General features: G+C 38.1%; 1 protein-coding gene across 3 annotated transcripts in view; it reads right to left on the bottom strand.

Moving 5' to 3' along the window:
* trim37 (tripartite motif containing 37) overlaps positions 1-19781 on the bottom strand; it is a 46723-nt gene that overhangs the window by 7011 nt on the left and 19931 nt on the right. For 2 of the 3 annotated variants that reach the window (XM_012956217.3, NM_001097264.1), the window contains 11 exon segments: positions 19303-19379; positions 18866-19045; positions 17984-18098; positions 15091-15285; positions 13913-14052; positions 13116-13204; positions 12384-12578; positions 9522-9827; positions 6863-6997; positions 6358-6529; positions 5508-5632 (listed from right to left, as the gene is read on the bottom strand). In XM_012956217.3, the coding sequence (XP_012811671.1) occupies positions 5508-5632; positions 6358-6529; positions 6863-6997; positions 9522-9827; positions 12384-12578; positions 13116-13204; positions 13913-14052; positions 15091-15285; positions 17984-18098; positions 18866-19045; positions 19303-19379 (1729 nt within the window). 3 annotated transcript variants of the gene reach the window in all.

The following is a 19781-nucleotide window of genomic DNA, read 5'->3' as shown; positions in this document are numbered from 1 at the left end:
TTAAGTTTTAGTATGTTAAAGAATGGCCAATTCTAAGCAACTTTCCAACTAGTCTTCATTATTTATGAATAGTTTTGTTTAATTATGATTTGATTCAAAATTGATTTGGACTCTTTACAACTTTTAGATGGGGGTCACTGAACTCTGGCCAGGTAATTATTAAAAATCCCAAGCTGAAGAGTCGCGGAACATAAGTGAAATAATTAAAAAAACCATAGATAATAAAAAATGAAGACCAAATGCAAATTTTCTCCAATTACTCTCTATGTCATACTAAAAGTTAACTCAAGAGTAAACAACCCCTTTAAGGCCAGAAACCATATTTAGTGGCCATGCTACAACCTTGTTTATAAATGTTTAATCATTTAACCGAAAACACTGCATTAGATGTTTAATAACATCTTTATAATTTCACAAATGCAATCAGAAAAGGGTTTGGGGTGATTACCATAGACCAGTGTTCCCCAACCAGTGGCTCGTGAGCAACATGTTGCTCCCCAACCCCTTGGATGTTGCTCCCAGTGGCCTCAAAGCAGATGATTATTTTTGAATTTCTGGTAAGGAGGCAAGTTTTGGTTGCATAAAAACCAAGTATAATACCAAACAGAGCCTTCTGTAGGCTGCCAGTCCCAGGGCCGGATTTCTCTCTGAGGGCATCCAACAATCATCATATTTTCATTCAGGCTGAGCCCATGACTGTGTGATTCAAGTTTGGGGAGTGTAGCCTCAAAGCTGTAAGTTTGGCAGCAGTTTCCCATAAAAGTCAATGGGTACAATATGATTGGCTGCTGTTGGCCCCTCCCACTTTGGGGTCATCCAACAAATGTTGCTGCTTCATTCGGGGTGACCCCATGATTATGTTATTCAAGTTTGGGGAGTGTAGCTTCAAAGCTGTAAGTGTGGCAGCAGTTTGAAAATCTTCCCTGTCAAAGTCAATGGGAAAATTGGGGAGTTCAGAAGGGCGCCACAAAAAGACGGGGGTCCGGATCGCTTAGAAAAGCACAAGCAACCTGCTCTGCTATAGGGCGAAGATGTGTGGGGAGTTTGGGTATTGTACCCCTAAAACTGTAGGAGGAGTAGCGTTTAGAAAATGGGGGGGCGCTAAGAAGAAGAAGAAGCGGAAGAAGCTAAAGTGGAAGAACAGTACGTTGGGGTTTTCAACCCAACATAATTACGTATATATTATTGGATATACATAGACATACAGACACAAAATCTGTTTAAGACATTGATGCAATCAACATTTAAAGACGATGTGCTTATACGGTTAGTATACATGATATAAGAGTGCCAGCCAGCCTTGTATGGAAAGTCTCTCATATAACCCACATAGGGCTTTATTGGGTCCAGCTGGAATAGCCATACAGGCACCTGCTTTCAGGTCAAACACTTTTCAAATCGATGTTGTGCCTATTTTTATGTTATGAATAGTGCAGCACAGTTTGCAGATTAATTCTCTCTGCTTATGTAACAGTCCCCCTACTCATACAGGTCTTGGTGCAGCCGGCTTTAACCCTGCATGTTTCCTTCACACCGTTATGACATCACCATCATATCTAAGACAAGAGAACGAATAGATCCTCTTATACTCGGGAGGTCCCAGGTAGCCGAGTGGTTAGGGGATCCGCCCTCAGTAGGCAACCCCCACTGAGACGCGGGTTCAATTCCACCCTTGGCTGCTGGTTGTACCCTGTGATGTTGGACAAGTCACTTCACCCAAAGTCCGGGTTGGCTGTGTAGCCTTTTTGACTTTTTCAGTGGCTACATTTACCTTTCCCCACCAATCCTCTTTTTGCATTTTGATACCAGCTATAAAATTGCCTGCCTTAATTATGGCTGATTTTCCCTGTCACAGTTAGTGGAACTGAGCTGTCTAAGGCAGCTGAAAGCAACTGTCACAGGAAAAATCAGTTTCTTTCCACTGGCAATAAAAAGTCAATTGATACACATCCCTGATGCTTGTGATATAACTATGAGAGCCCACTAGATATCAGACCAATGCCAATGGCAGTAAGAGACTGAAAGCAGTTGCAGATCAGCAATAGCTGGATATTCTGAAGACAGGGGCGCTGCTGCCATAAGCCTGCAAGAAGCTCTTATTGCTACTCCTAGGAACCTTTTTCATGATTGTGTTGCTCACGGGTGAAAAAGGTTGGGGATCCCTGCCATAGACTATTGGGTATTTAAAAAAAAAAAAAAAAAAAAAAAACTATAGTTAAATGTTGCCATAGGCAACACTGCTGATTGGGGTTCACAGGGTGCAATAAAGGAGAGGCAGGTATCAGCACAATCCGGAAAGCATAAGCTATGCATCCCTGCTATGGAGAAACAAAGCAACCAACACTTACGCAGGGTGCCTTAGTTAAGGGCTACAGAAATATTAAGTCTAATATTGGCTCAACTTTATATCAGATGTAGAGCTCTTGCTATTAGAAAGCATAATTTGCTTCTACCTGTTGGATCTAGATACGTATCTGTAAAACTAATTAAATCTACTCTGTCTTGCCAAGTATTCAACAACGATGTCTGCTAAATAAAAAGGCTACAGGTATACTGACAGTAACATCTGTATAAGCCACCTATCTGCTACCTTTCCTCAGTGGTTATGCCCATGCAGCGTTACAGTAGCTCAGTACATTTTTATACAGTAGTAAGGGAGTAACATAGCTGAATCCTGAGCAAGTTTAAAGAATGCTTACAATGTTCTCTTTATCACAATATAAATGTGCCTATGTTAGCAAGCTGGAAAATAGATTTACTGTCCTGGAGAATTTCAGCCCACCAATTGCCTGAGACAGTCACCAGAAACTCCTACTCACTACTCCCTAAAGGGCACCTATCACCTTAAATTGCTTTCCTCATCAGAGGTGCGAGCTGACAGCTCCCCAACTGGAGTGTGGGCTCTTTTAAAAAAAAAAAAAAAAAAGGTCCCTGGCGGCACTAGGCCAGGAGGGAACTTCCGGTGTGGGTGGCAATTATATTTAGTGCATATACGCATAATGAGCAAGACTCCCCACTCACACATTATGTGCATGTATGTGACGTAGGAGCAGTGGATGGGACTCACCCGCCTATGTCACATCCATGTGCATAATGAGTGAGTTGTGGTACTTGCTTGTTATGCGCATGTGAGTACCAAAACATGGCTTTCCAAACCAGGAGCTAAGTGTGGGCAGCCTAACATTGCAGGGGGATATTTTTTCACACACTGGAGTGAAGGCTCTAAAAGCCTGCACCTCTGGCGAGATAAGCAATTTTAGGGTGAAAGGTGCCCATTAATGGAATACTGTCACAGGAATACTGTGATTGGAAATGTTTTTTTCAAAACACATCAATAATAGAATGAAATTATACATGGAGCTAGCCATATTCTTCATTTCCCAGGGTGCCACAGCCATGTGACTTAAGTCACTCTTTACTGCTGCGCAGAAGGTTGGAGTGATATCACCCCCTCCATTTCCCCCCAGTAGCCGATCAGCAGAACAATGGGAAAGTAGCAAGATAGCAGCTCCCTGACACCTGAATTGCTAAAAATGCTCCCTAGGAGAATAGCACTCAATAGTAAAAAAAAAAAAATTTCAAGTCTGGCTTCATGACTCCTCCAGTTACATGGAGTAGGAGAAACAATAGGTTACCTGAAAGCAGTTCTAATGTGTAGCACTGGCTCTTTCTGAAAGCTCAGACTCAAGGCACTGAGAAGGCTGCCTACACACCAATATTACAGCTAAAAAAAAATACATTTGTTGGTTTAAGAAAAAAAGTTTTAAATGGTAGAGTGAATTATTTGTTATGAAATAGTGTCATTTAGATAGAGAAGTACACATAAAAAGCATGAAAGAATCCCTTTAATAACTCTATAGCAATATCTCTTGGATCTCTTTCAGTTACAATGGCATAGAGAATATGCTTGGCTTCCTGTTAAAAACAAAACCCCAGGCCGTGCTGATCAGGCAATGGGGGATTTAATTGGGGAAAGGAAAAATAATGATATCCTAAAAGTACAACATTTACCTGCATATCAGCTAAGGAGGCTGCTGGATATAGTGCAAAGCTGTAGGTGACCCCTGGTCTGAGTTAAAGGAAAATGATACCGCCAAATAAGGCAGGTCTCTATAAAATTGTACTGCATAAACAAGCTCATATGTAAAACCCTGCTTCATCTAACTAAACCATTTTTTATAAAAATATACTTTTTTAGCAGTATGTGCTATTGGCTACTCCTAAATAGAAAATTGCCATTTTAAGAATTAAGGGCTGCCTCCTGGGATCAAAGGATTCACAGTGCACACAAACAAGCCAATGCACACATACATGCTAGGCCCCATCAGCCAATTAATGGACAGAGTTATATCTTTTGCTTCCACATTTGTTCCTGTTAGAGCTGCATTATTTCTGGTCATGTGATCTCTGAGGGAGCACACATCCCATCATTTAATGGTGGACCAAAGAATGTAAAAGGGCAATATTTTCTGATTTTTATCTATAATGCTCAGGACCTGGGGTTTTCCAGACAAGGGGTCTGTAATATAAAACTCCATACCTCAGGTCTACTAAAAAATCATTAAAACATTAATTAAACCGAACAGGTTTGTTTTGCCTCAAATAAGGATTAAATATATCTTAGTTGGGATCAAGTACAGGTATGGGACCTGTTATCCAGAATGCTTGGGACCTGGGGTTTTCCAGATAAGGGATCTTTCAGTAATTTGGATACTCCATACCTTACGTCTGCAAAAAATCATTTAAATATTGAATAAACCCAAAAGATAGTTTTTAATTAAATCTTAGTTGGGATCAAGTACAAGGTACAAGCAAAAGGAAATCATTTTCAAAAATTAAAATTATTTGCTTATAATGGAGTCTATGGGAGACGGCCTTTCCGTAATTCTGAACTTTCTGGATAACGGGTTTCCGGAAAAGGGATCCCATACCTGTACAAGGTGCTGATTTATTATTACAGAGAAAAAGGAAATCATTTTTAAAAAGTTGAATTAAAATGGGAGATGGACTTTCTGTAATTCAGAGCTTTCTGCATAACGGGTTTTCGGATAAGTAGTTTAACTACAAGAATCTTTAGACTAGGGGGCACATTTACTAATCCACGAACGCTCCGAAGGCGTCCGAATGCGTTTTTTTCATAATGATCTGTATTTTTGCAACTTTTTCGTATTTTCCCCGACTTTTCGTCAACTTAACGAAATTTTCGGATTAAACGAAAGAACGTTCGTTACACAACGAACGTTCTTTCGTGCGCAAGTGCACTGATCGAGCCCATGCAGACATGCACTGAAGGATGAAAGTCAGAAAGGTTTTCCCGGCGTTTACGATCGTTCAATACGAAAGATTTGCGACGAAAAGTCGAGGAAAATACGAAAAAGTCGCGGCGGCGACGAAAAAGTTCAGAAATTTTCGTTTCCAATACGAATTTTTGCCGTTCGGGATTCAGATTCGTGGATTAGTAAATGTGCCCCTAGGAGTGATTAAAAGTCAACCAAGTCCTTAGTTACCTTCTTCTGGATACGTTACTGAAGCGACTTCAGACAACATAGAGGTAATTTCTCCTGCTTCGTGGTCACTGTCAAGGCTGCCCATTTGTACGATGTCTTTTCCACTCCAACCTTTAGAACTGGGCCTTCAAATAACAAGCACAACTAGTGAACATCTGTTAAGCAATAAAAACAATGACATTTCAACGAGGCTCTGCCAAATGCAAAAGGAAGTAGTCAGGGCAAGGTTTTCTACATACAGGGGCTGATTTATCATAGATGAGGATTACCGGAAGGATTCAAAGCAGTTCGACCTATTTTATCATTTAACAGCACTTCCATCAAAGCTGACAGAGGTGCCAGTTCTTCTGAATGTGTTTAAATTCTTTGAGCAATTATATACATACATTTTCAGTGGGTATCAGTACACAGGGCTGCTTAACAGTAATGCTGTGTATTAAAACCTATCCTGATCATTAATGATTCAGACTGTTTCCATATTGGAACGTTTTACTGAAGTACAGAATATACATTTTTACATCTCAAACTATGGGTAAATCTTTTATAATCATATACAATGGTGCACTTGTAAAGAAAGTTAATAAATCAGCCCCATAGAATCGAATGATCGTGACTGGAGAAGGAAACACATTTGGCAGTTGTTTAATATTGTAGAAAGAGTTAATAATGTTGTGATTTGGCTTCCACCTGAAACACCTGCTAATTTACTTTGCCAAAATGGTTGCATGGCAACAAATACACTGTGAGAATGATAAGCCTGAGAGTTTAAGAAAAAAAGAAAATTCTAACAGCCTGTTATGTTAGCCGTTAATAAAGCTGCTTTACTAATCACATTGTTATGAGTACGTACCCCAGACTGATGACTTTTCTGCCCTTGTCCATGCACATTGCTTGTATTTCTGAGCTAAGCAGTTCAGACTGCCTCTCGTCTGTTTTAGAGCTAGAAGGGATTTCTGGGCTGCTGTTTGTCAGAGACCTGGGTGATCCATGTCTGCTGACATTCTTCGTACCAGTACTGCAACCTTAAAATGTACAAAGCTTTAATGTTAGGAATGCAGAAATTCTAGAATTTCTAGATTTGGGTTCTTAAAATCTCCAGAAAACGGCAATGACAATCTGCACCTAGAGTGCAACTGTTAGAACTATAGTTTCTTAAAGGAGTTGTTCGCCTTTGTACAACATTCACAAATCTAAAAGTTCACATTAATAGATCAATCTTTGCCATATACATAGTTAACAAAAAATGTGCAGTTAAAGAGATATTCATCTTAGAATCATCCCTCCAATGATCCTTCACCTTTGCACAGACCCTGTGCTGAGGGGGGTCAAAGAGCATTAGTGTAAATAAACTTTACCTTCCGAAGTTGCCTGACTCTCTGCCTTGACACGATGGCTGCCTTCCCCACATTCCATTGCTCTCCGCAAAGATAGGGCACCAGCTTTCTCCCCTGACCGGGAGTGCTTGGGGGAGTTGCTCTTCTTACTGCTAGCTGGAAAAATACCACAGAGTTGCCTTATAATTATAATTCAACAATAACATCCAGTGTGGTAAGCATGGACAAAGGAAAAAAAGTCAACACTATTTAATAGTTAATATAATATTTATTTATAGATTGATAGATATTGTTGTCATATAAATGCCATTATGCTATTTTTTAACCATTTTCAATTAACAGACTGCATCATGGCTCCGTTGCCTTGAGCATTAGGTCAGAATTTCCAAAGAGGGCATCGGTATCACTATAATGAGCCCTTATATAGCCTTCTAAACTTAACAGTGAAATATTTTGTAGATTGTAAGCTCTTTTGGGCAGGGCCCTCTTCACCTCTTGTATCGGTTATTGATTGCTTTATATGTTACTCTGTTAATGTAATGTAATGCTCTGGTAACATGGGGTTATAGAGGCTTCAGTTCTGCAGCAGCTGGACCAAAAAAAAAATGGATGGAGGTTTTTGAATTTTTTTTTTTTGTGTGTTTCATTTGTTTTTTTTAGCCTGGTGTTAGTTCATCTTATATAACCTAAGTGAAGGAGGTAGATTTGCAATTCCACAAACCTTGATACACCATGAACAACAATGTATAGTAGAGCAATTCTAGAATGAGCAGTACTGGCTCTGTACTTCTGCCCTAAGTTTCTTCATCACCTAGCAATTCTGAGTGAATATTTGTTCTCCAGCATCATAAGTACTCTGACACAAAATTATAACTTGATGTTGTTTTGTTTCATTTTCATTGATTGTGATAAAGAATAAAAACTGTTGCCAATGGCAACTATTAAAATATTCTCTTTGGCTTTTAAAAGTGTTTTTTCACTTGCATTCAAATACAATGTGACATTTACAAAGTGATTAGACATTTTCCCTTACAAGAATTAGGTATAAAGAAAGTACAGAGTGATTTCAATAATTTTGGGGTGCAAACGTATTGTAGCTTCAAATGCTCAACAATTACTTTAAATGGAATCACCTAAAAGCCCCTGGGCGTAGTCAAGTAACAAAATGGGATTATAAGGCCTTTATTCATATTTACTGAATGACACTAAAATAAAAGTTTAACAGTGATATTTTTTATACCAGTGTCTATAGATATGACATTAAAAAACATTTTCAGTTTTGTACAAATCTGTGTGAAATACTACGGAAGATGTATTGTTGCCCAGAACCTTCAAGAAAGGTCCTAAGTTATTGATAGTTGCAAACACAAAAAATACAGATTTAGGTTGAAAGAATGAGAATGTAAAATTTTTTTGGGCTGTATTGGGGCTTTTGTTTACTTTTTTTGTATTACAGTACAATGCATAAGCCTATACCATCATTCGCAGCCCCTCTAATTTCATTATTCTTAACTACATACCTAACCCTTTATTTTGATTATAGACATAATAGGCAAATGTCATGTTTAATACAATGCTTATTGGTAGGTCTTGGAGGTTTGTCCCCAGAGTAGCCCTGGCTTAACCGTGGGCGACAAATCTCCCAGTTAGATCTAAACCTGTAAATGATTTTTCAGGGTTCAAGTGGCTACTTGAGACCAGAGCTGGTTTGAAAATAAGTACTATTTTTTTAGTTGTAATATTGGTGTGTAGGCAGCCATCTCAGTGCACTGAGTCTGAGCTGTCAGAAGGAGCCAGCACTACACATTAGAACTGCTTTCAGATAACCTATGGTTTCTCCTACTCCCATGTAACTGGAGGAGTCCCAAGCAGGACTTGGATTTCTTACTATTGAGTGCTATTCTGAGACTACTGGGAGCCATCTTGCTACCTTGCCATTGTTCTGCTGATCGGCTGCTGGGGGGGAAAGGTTGGGGGTGATACCACCCAACTTGCAGCTCAGCAGTAAAGTGTGACCGTAAGTTTATCAGAGCACAGGTCACATGGTTGTGGCACCCTGGCAAATGAAGAATAGGGCTAGCCCCATATGAAATTTCAAAATGAAATATAAAAACTTTAAAGGAAAACTATACCCCCAAACAATGTAGGTCTCTATAAAAATATATTGCATATTATGCATTGCAGATATGTAAAACCTTGCTTCATCTAAATAAACCATTTTCATGTAAATATACGTTTTTAGTAGTATGCGCTATTAGGTACTCCTAAATAGAAAATTGCCATTTTAAGAATAAAGGGCCACCTCCTGGGATTATAGGATTCACAGTGCACACAAACAAGCCAAGGCACACATACATGCTAGGTCACATCAGCCAGTTAATAGACACTGTCCTGCCTTTTGCTTCCACAATTCTTCCTGTTACAGTTAAAGCTGCATTATTTCTGTTCATGTGATCTCTTGGGGAGCACACAGCCCATCACTAAATGGTGGATAAAGGGAAAGGATGTAAAGGGCAATAATTACTGTGATATATTTTCCAGTTTGGCAAGATTATGTAAACATAACATAAATTTTACATAATATAAATTATCTGTTGGTTAAGTATTCTGGGGTATAGTTTTACTTTAAGTTGATGCCATATGTTTTAAAAATTCACATTTGTTTTTCTTAAACACTTACCACTTCTCACATAACAGCTTGCAAGAGAAGACTTTCTGAGGAGCTCCATACCTAACTCTTGTAACTTCGTGCATCCCTCTGCACTACTGCTTGTTAGTGAGTCCAGGTCCCCAGTGCTCCCACAGTGATTCTCAGTGACTGCAGTATTGTTGTTTCTGACTTCACACAGCTGGTTCTTAACAGCCGACAGCTTGCTGCGTACTTCCAGCACCTGAGACTTGTAACGTTTTAGCATTTTCAAATCTGGGGAAACACGCCACGATGTCTGCTGCCGTCTTTGGTCCCTCTCTTTACGGGAACATGAAGCTTAGACCAAGAAAAGAAAATAAGCCAACAATCTACACCATGTCTTCATCAACATATTTGACAATGCTGCAGAATTAGTTGATACTCTTTAACTACATGTTTATAATATTATTTTATAGGCAACTGATGCAAACACAACTTGCCCAGAACTCAATATCCAATGTAACTGTGAATCATTTTTCGGGAATTGTTTAACTGTCATGTTGTACCCCTTTACTCTGTAAAGAGCTGCGTAAAATGATGGCGCTATATAAATAATAACTGGGGCTGCTTTACAGACCATTGCTTGTTGGAGTATTTAAATTATTTGCTAAAAGGGACAACTGGCAATTTTCTCTGAACCACAAGAGAGCAGCACCATCAAGAGGTCTTAAGATGTTGTTCTGGTTCTCTTATGGAGAAGCTTAAAGCAAGCGAAAAGATTTCAGCCTTTAATGCCTTGAATTGCACTACACTTTTGAGTGCAGATTGTTGTAATTTACACTGTTTAAAGTTGGTTAAAACATTCTGCTAAATGCATCTTTGAAGCCAGTCCTTGCATCAATATTATTAGTCCCCACTAGACAAACTATAATACTCTGAAGCAGCCTGCCTCCCATAGACTTTGTAAAAGGAGACCTAAAACCCAAAAATGAATACAGCTAGAAATGTTGTAAAAGTATGGGGATCTCTTATCCAGAAACCCGATACCCAGAGAGCTCTGAATTAGGGAAAGACAACCTCACACAGACTCTATTTTAAGCAAATAATTGAAGTATTCAAAAATTATTTCTGTTTCTCTGTAATATTAAATGTATACCCTGTACTTAATTCCAAACAAGATATTTAACCCATTTTGTAAGCAAAATAATCCTATTGGGCTTATTTTATATTTACATTATTTTAGTAGATATATGGCATGGTGATCCAAATTATGAAAAGTTCCCCTATCTGTAAAACCCCAGGTCCCAAGTATTCTGGAGAATATATCCCATGCCTTTATTTTATATCCTGAACTTACTGCACCAGCCTAAAGGTTCAGCATCCCTAACAGGCCTACAAAGCACTATCTTGGATTTTGTTTAAAGTGTCAGTGATACTGCTCATGCTCAGTGTGCTCTGGGCAGTTGTTGAGAAAATAAGCTTAGGAGGCCGTTGCAAATAATCAAGCAGAAAGTAAGGTTGGGCTGTCTGATGCTGGCCATGGCATACCAGGTGTTTGTTGAGAGCACCACTAAAGGTGGCCATACACCTGACACTGATGTTCAGGGCTAAATTGTCAGATATGGAGGTAGAAACAATAGGGATTCAGCCCTAAACGCAGATCAAAATCATTTGTCCCGCCGGATCGACGATATCTGAAGCTTTTGCGATATCAGCCGTCTAGTCGATCTACAATACACGCAGCGAATATCATGCAAAACCTCATTTCGTACGATAATATCGGTGCGTGTATGGCCAACTTAAGGCAGAAGAGGAAAGCAAACAATTCAAAAAATGAAGGCCAATTGAAAAGTTGCTAAATATAGGAAATGTTGCTTTGTAGATACAAAAAACAACCAAGGAATTACATATTGCTATAAAAGCATAAGAACGACTACATTTTTAGTATAAAAAAAATAAAAGCAGGGGAGAAATAAAAACAATGATATACTATATATTTAGGTTTACAACTATTTGTTCCAGCTTCTACTGATATACACTGAAATAGCCAATTTAAGGACAAAAACATGATTAGTCATAATGAAAATATGAAACCTAGCACAAGCTGAAAAACGTGACAAGACAGCAAACGGAGAAGGAGGGGTTAAAAAAAAAAAAAAAAAATTATCTAAATGAAACCAGATCCTGGTAAGAAAAAAACAAGATATATTTTAGTTAATTAACCTGGTGTTACTGAAGTTGTATAATAGTAATCACAGCCAAATATGCTTTGAAATATGCCAGTGAAGCAATGCTTCCTATTGTACAGATAATAACAAGCAAATAGAATGGAAGCTTGGCTTGCTCAGTAAAGCAATAAGAAACAAATTAAAATGACTGCAAACCTTCTGACAGAGCAGAAACCATTATATTGGTTGTGTGGCAAAATAACGCTAGACATATTTACCACAGATTCAGACATCTGGTGGCCTCACCTTACCAACTGGCCTAACTGGGTAATCAAAAAGTCAAGACATCACGTAGACGGGGGAAAAAAGTAAGGGGGTCTTCTAAACAGTTTGATGCCCAATATGCATTAAGTATGTGGCTTGCAGAGACTCCAAAATTAAATTGACAACATTTCTGTAAGTCAAATAAGTAAAAACTCTACAATGAAAATAATTTTCTAAAACTTTTTTTTATTTTTAAGGTGTGTGTGTATATATGTGTGTTTCTCATATTTTCTGTTATGAATGTGTCTGCAAAAAAATAAGTGTTAGTGTCAAAATGTGTGTGTGTTAGATTAAAGATCAGAGAGACAGGTGAATCTGGAGGGCAGTCATGCAGCCCAAGATGGCTTGCAGGTAGCATAAGTGAGGACAAGAGCAACAATACAACTAACTATATATTTAATACTATTATTCAAAAAAGTACCTGAAGCCTGCAAAATAGATGTTGGTGGCCTTGGCTGTAGGCTCCAAAGATTTTCCATACTATTTCTGTCTTTTAAGTCCAGCAAGTGAATGAAAATCAGAGGATCCAAGTCTAACAAACTGCTGCTGCTAGTGGATCCAATATTGCTTCCTGTGCGCCTTGAGTTTCTCCCACTGCCATAACCATGGCCACCTGCTTTAAAATAAAGACAGAACAAACATTTCTAAAAGAGTCATTTAAATGACTAAAGAAGCTGCAAAATAAAAAAAAAAACTCCCAAGAAATTTTTTTTTATTTGAGACTTTAATTTTTCTTAATATAGAATAGTAATATTAATTATTTTTGTTCACAACACCTAAACACAAAGACTGTGGACCAGTATAGGAGAAGAAACTTCAGCAACAGACAAAACAGATAAAAATATTTTGTAACAAGAAAAAAAAAAAAAAAAGAAGCACTATAACAAAAATGATGAAATTTAGATTTTTGGAGGTTAAACAGACAGAAAACAAAACTACAACCAATGTTCCCAAGATAACAAAATGCAAACAAAATTCTTTGGGGATGCTAAATAAGGACTTTGATTGGCTATTTGGGAAGGGGGTGATGAACAAAATGTTATTCACGAGCCACTGGTTGGTGATCACTGACCTAAATGTTGTAAAATTAAATAGTTGGCAGAGGATGCTCATCTTGTTAAAGGCACCAGGATATGCTCATTTAAAGTCTTACCAGCAGCCCCAGCAGTAGATGGATCTTCCATTAATTCTCCTTCTTCTAAATCCATATTGCCGCTATACTCAACATCATTCTCCCCTGACCTGAAAACACATAACATGCATAGTTTTCATGCTACATATCAACCATTAGAGGACATTTATAAAAACATTAGTTTTGTTACCCAAAATTGTAAAAAACATTTTTTCCTATTGCAGGAAAAAACAGTGTTCTACAGGAATTACACCAGGTTCTATTTATTTCAAGTGCATTTAGAAGAATATACATTTTCATGTAGATATTATTTGTACATAACATAGCTGAGCGGTTTACAATCAGGTTTTAGCATGTATAAACTTATGTCCACCAACAATGTACTGCATAGGCAAACAAAAAAAAAAAAAGAGAGAAGAGAAATAAAACAAAGAAGAAAGGGTAGAGTAGTCTAACGCTGACCATACATAGTGTGTGGTTGCCAACAATTGTATCATACAGCAGACCAAAGGAGACCTGTCAGACAAGGACTGCATCAACAGACCAATGTAGTTCCTAAGTGATGGTTGTTTTTTTGTTTTTTTGTTTTTTTGTCTAATTGATATCTGGATGATTTTCAGCCAGGTGTCAACCAGGCAGGTCCTCCCGAGGGCCCTATGCACTGGTCATTAAACTCTCAAATGGGTCTGGAGTTGAGAGTTTTTATTGGTATGTGTATGTTCAGCTTAAAAGATCAAGATTCACATCACTCTAATTCAAGGCAAGAAAAGACTGATCCACTGATCTCCATATTTTTCTGTCTACTTATATTCACTTACATGGTTTCTTCATCTATATCATTTTCCTCTGTGATGCTGGTGGCAGTGGAACTGGCAGAAGAACAGCTGCCCTCTAAATGGTTCGCTTCATCCTCCCCAGCCAAATCCACATCCAGGTCCCCATCAGACAGATCCTGTTGCTAATAAAAAATATATTTATTGAATAGAACGTTAAAGAATTAGTGGATCCAATGCAAACATCTACATCTGTAAGTAATGTAGCTATTAATGTAAGCATAGATATTAGGGGCCTTGAAATAACAAATTACACCAGCACTTCTTAATAGCGTAACATATCGCAGAAGGTAAATTCAACGATTACAAGTTATTTTAACACGGTATATTAATATATTTTCAACCAACTTCTTATGGTTCAATATGGTGCAGTTTATAGTAACTACATCGCACATATTTAAATTTTTGGTACTAAAGATGGTATAATACACCATGCTTCATATACACCTGGTCCACATTTATATCCCATATCTGTAGGCCTTGCACAAAAATATGAAAGGGATTCTACACATTAAATAAAGGATGACAGACTACTGCATATATTTCCAGCACTTCCCCTCCTGGCATACAGACAACCACAAAATCTCAGTAATTGTAAAACTACCTCCCTGGAGAAACACTGAAGAGATCATTCTACTGTAAATCATCCAGTGTTGTTTACTAAAACTGTTATTGCCACCTAAATAGGAAATGCATGACAGCAAAGATACTCATGCTTTTCAGTCATAAAATGTGGACTAAAAAGTACCAGAGCACCAGTGCTATCACATTTCTCTTTTAATTGAATGGGAGATGGGAGATGGGAGATGGTAGTAGCAATTCTGGGTGCTTCTTTGCCATCTAAAATACATCTAATGTGACAAAGCCCCAGGTAATATGTCCTGATAAAAATACAGCTGCAGACCTACAAAGCCAGTGAACACAGATCCAAGAAAATTTACATTTCAAAAGATTGTTTCTTCAGATGACCATCAACTAACAACTTTGCATGCATTTATGGCAGCGTTATGTAATTCCAGGAGCAATCAGAATATTGAATACACGCTGGTAAACTGTGCTTATATAGACATGTGAAGAAAGGGAGGGCATAAAATAAATAGCTATAAATAGCTATAACAAATACCAAATCATACAGTATTGCCAGACAATACTGAGTGACTTACATTAAACACACTGAGGCTTTTGTCTTCATCTTCCTCAGCCTCTCTTGGAGCAGGTAGGGAAGAGATACTCTCTAAATTAACATCTGTCTTTTTGGATCTAGCTTCTGGACTTTCATCATTCTGAGGACTAAGATGAGTGTCTGGAGGAGACATACCCCGTGATTTCTGGTTCCGGGACAACTCAATCGTAAGTCTCTGGGTTACAGCAGAAAATTCAATTAGTTAGTGAATAGTCATACTGACAAAAGGAAAAATGATTGTGGGCACTAACTATGGTTAAAAACAATGGTGCTAATAGCAAATAGCTACAACAAATGGACACCAAAAGGCATAATACAACATTCTAGGGGAAGGAAAGGCTAGAAAATTAGAAAAAAAAGTGAGAAAACAGAATAGCAGGACAATAATAATAAGATCATGGTTGAGAACCTAAAGTCTAGCAGAATAAAAAAAAAAGCAAAAACTGAAGAGAAGATGAAATCAAAGAAACAAGAAATTTAAAAGTAATATATTTAATAAAAAGAAGGACAAAAAGACAAAATAATAAAACAAGCATACAGTGGTGTGAAAAACTCTTTGCCCCCTTCCTGATTTCTTATTCTTTTGCATGTTTGTCACACAAAATGTTTCGATAGTTAGTTAGTTACATAGTTACATAGGGTTGAAAAAAGACCTATGTCCATCAAGTTCAACCCATCCAAGTAAACCCAGCACACCTAACCCACACCTACCAATCTATACACTCACATACATAAACTATAAATACAACCACTAGTACTAACTGTAGATATTAGTATCACAATAGCCTTGGATATTCTGATTGATCAAGAACTCATCCAGGCCCCTCTTAAAGGCATTAACAGAATCTGCCATTACCACCTCACTAGGAAGGGCATTCCATAACCTCACTGCCCTCACCGTGAAAAACCACCTACGCTGCTTCAAATGGAAACTCCTTTCCTCTAATCTAAAGGGGTGATTTAACACATTTAACTATTAGTCAAAGATAACACAAGTAAACACAAAATGCAGTTTTTAAATGAGGGTTTTTATTATTTAGGGAGAAAAAAAATCCAAACCTACATGGCCCTGTGTGAAAAAGTAATTGCCCCCTGAACCTAATAACTGGTTGGGCCACCCTTAGCAGCAATAACTGCAATCAAGCGTTTGCGATAACTTGCAACGAGTCTTTTACAGCACTCTGGAGGAATTTTGGCCCACTCATCTTTGCAGAATTGTTGTAATTCAGCTTTATTTGAGGGTTTTCTAGCATGAACCGCCTTTTTAAGGTCATGCCACATCTCAATAGGATTCAGGTCAGGACTTTGACTAGGCCACTCCAAAGTCTTCATTTTGTTTTTCTTCAGCCATTCAAAGGTGGATTTGCTGGTGTGTTTTGGGTCATTGTCCTGCTGCAGCACCCAAGATCGCTTCAGCTTGAGTTGACGAACAGATGGCCGGACATTCTCCTTCAGGATTTTTTGGTAGACAGTAGAATTCATGGTTCCATTTATCACAGCAAGCCTTCCAGGTCCTGAAGCAGCAAAACAACCCCAGACCATCACACTACCACCACCATATTTTACTGTTGGTATGATGTTCTTTTACTGAAATGCTGTGTTACTTTTACGCCAGATGTAACGGGACACGCACCTTCCAAAAAGTTCAACTTTTGTCTCGTCGGTCCACAAGGTATTTTCTCAAAAGTCTTGGCAATCATTGAGATGTTTTGTAGCAAAATTGAGACGAGCCATAATGTTCTTTTTTCTTAAAAGTGGTTTGCACCTTGGAAATCTGCCATGCAGGCCGTTTTTGCCCAGTCTCTTTCTTATGGTGGAGTCGTGAACACTGACCTTAATTGAGGCAAGTGAGGCCTGCAGTTCTTTAGATGTTGTCCTGGGGTCTTTTGTGGCCTCTCGGATGAGTTGTCTCTGCGCTCTTGGGGTAATTTTGGTCGGCCGGCCACTCCTGGGAAGGTTCACCACTGTTCCATGTTTTTGCCATTTGTGGATAATGGCTCTCACTGCGGTTCGCTGGAGTCCCAAAGCTTTAGAAATGGCTTTATAACCTTTACCAGACTGATAGATCTCAATTACTTTTGTTCTCATTTGTTCCTCAATTTCTTTGGATCTTGGCATGATGTCTAGCTTTTGAGGTGCTTTTGGTCTACTTCTCTGTGTCAGGTAGCTCCTATTTAAGTGATTTCTTGATTGAAACAGGTGTGGCAGTAATCAGGCCTGGGGGTGACTACAGAAATTGAACTCAGGTGTGATAAACCACAGTTACGTTATTTTTTAACAAGGGGGGCAATCACTTTTTCACACAGGGCCATGTAGATTTGGAGTTTTTTTTCTCCCTTAATAACGTAAACCGAATTTAAAAACTGCATTTTGTGTTCAATTATGTTATCTTTGACTTATAGTTAACGGTTTTTGTTGAGCAGAAACATTTAAGTGTGACAAACATGCAAAAGAATAAGAAATCAGGAAGGGAAATAGTTTTTCACACCACTGTATGTCTTTAAAGGGGTAGTTCAACTTTAAATTAACCTTTAGTATAGTGTACAGCATGCTATTCTGAGAATTTGCAATTGGTCTTCATTTTTTTATTATTTGCAGCTTTCGAATTATTTAGCTTTTTGTTCAGCAGCTATCTGGTTGAAGAAAATGAAGACTAATTGAAAAGTTGCTAAGAATGGGGCATTCTATAACATACTAAAAGTCAACCTACAGGAGAACTAACCCTTTAAAATCTACAAAATATTTAGCCTCTGTAGGGATCTGAAGAGACAGTGACATAACTTTATACACTTTTTAAAAGAACACACTAATTTATTTACATGTGGCATTATTACTGTATAATAAAGCAATATATAAGACCATCCCTTGCTTACTTCCTTTAGGTTGTTTATTTGCTGGATGTAGCTAGTTTGAGCTGCTTCTAACTGGGAAATGTACCAATGCTGGTCCCGACACTTCTGAAAAAACGTTGGCGAGCGAACCTGAAATCTGCAAAATGAAAACAAAGACTGCCAGGCGCCATTTACTGGAAGTATAATGTGCAATGAATTTGAATGCACTATTTTTAATTCTGAGCTTGATGCTCAAAATGTTATTTAAAACTCTAAAGTCCATTTGCAAATGCTTACTCTATATATATCTCAAGTGGTTTATTGTGCTTTACATGCTTCTAAGGTTTATTTATAAACCCTTTCATATGCCTAAGACTTAATTTACAATACAAAGCATTGCCTTTTTGAACATGAACTTCCACAAGGTTTTATTCCACTGCACCAAACACAAAGTACATAATCAAAAAAGTCTACAGTCTTGAGCATTGATGCTAAACAGTGACTCGCGTGCAACATGTTGCTCTACAACCTCTTGGATGTTGCTCCCAGTGGTCTCAAAGCAGGTGCTTATTTCTGACACAAGGGGGCTACCAAATAACCAATAACAGCCAATACTTAATCCCCTCCCATGAACTGTTTTTCATGCTTTTGTTGCTCTTTTTATATTTGATAGTGGTTCATGTGTAAAAAAAAAAAAAAAAAAAAAAAAAAAAAAAAGGTTGAGGGCCCCTGGTCTTGAGGCAAGTTGAGAAACTTGTCTTATGGGGCACTTTACCAGGGGTAAATGTGGGCCCCCTTCACCTGCTCTGTGCACTCAAGGTTACTGCAGTGGGGATACGCACACCCTGAAATGCACATTTATAGTGCAGATCAACAAAAAAATGTATCTTTAAAAAGCATACACAGCAATATAACACTAGTTACCTTAAAATGACGGTGTCATTTGTTCTGTTCAAATACCCCTCATTAGCAAGCAAGTCTAGTCGAAAAAAACGGTTGTAGCCCCAGCACTCGCCAACCTCAAAATCAGAGGCAAATTCTCGAATGATGTTCTTGGCAGGGTCATTGGAAGACTGGTGGACCATCTCGACACGATATTCATACCTTAAAATGAGAACAAATCTTCAGACTCGTGCAAGACTGGTTTAAATGCACAACCATTATCTTTATAAGCAAATATAGTTGGCTCTTGAAAACAAAAAGGACATTCATTTTTAAGACCAAGATTTTTTTTCACTAGAAGAACTGTTAATAACAAAACAAAGGAGGTGGAAAGAACTTTAAGTTTTGATGAAGATACCTAAAATGAGAAAGGCTATAAACTACTGACAGCAGAAGAAACCCTAGATTTGCATACTTACTTTGAGGTTTCTGGAAGACCAGCAGAAAGCTCTAAGAAAACAGACAGGTAGTAGCCCCGCACCACTCCATTACCATCCTTCAAATTAAGAACATTGAAAATATTACTTTTACACTGCAGCACTCAATTACAGATTTTCAAAAGGCAGGTTGATGGCGATCATTGAAGATTTCTATAAAAATATATAGCATAAAACTTAATCTAAATAAACCATTTCATAAAAATATACTTCAGTAGTATGTGCCTTGGATAAACCTAAAGAGAAAAATGCCATTTTAAGTACTAAATACCTTGGCTTGTACGATTCACTGAGCACACTAACACCCCAAGGGTACACATACATGCTAGGTTACATAAGTCAATGAACAGATTGAGCTCTGTCTTTTACCCACACACTTCTACCTGATACAGTTAGCATCTAACTATTTCCTGTCAGGTGATGTCTCATGAAGCACACAGCCAATCACAAAGTGGCGGCTC

Source organism: Xenopus tropicalis, chromosome 2, assembly GCF_000004195.4.
Source record: "Xenopus tropicalis strain Nigerian chromosome 2, UCB_Xtro_10.0, whole genome shotgun sequence".
In the NCBI taxonomy this organism is placed as follows: domain Eukaryota; kingdom Metazoa; phylum Chordata; class Amphibia; order Anura; family Pipidae; genus Xenopus; species Xenopus tropicalis.
Note: the sequence above shows the minus strand (reverse complement) of the source record. Positions and strands in the feature narration are given on the sequence as shown.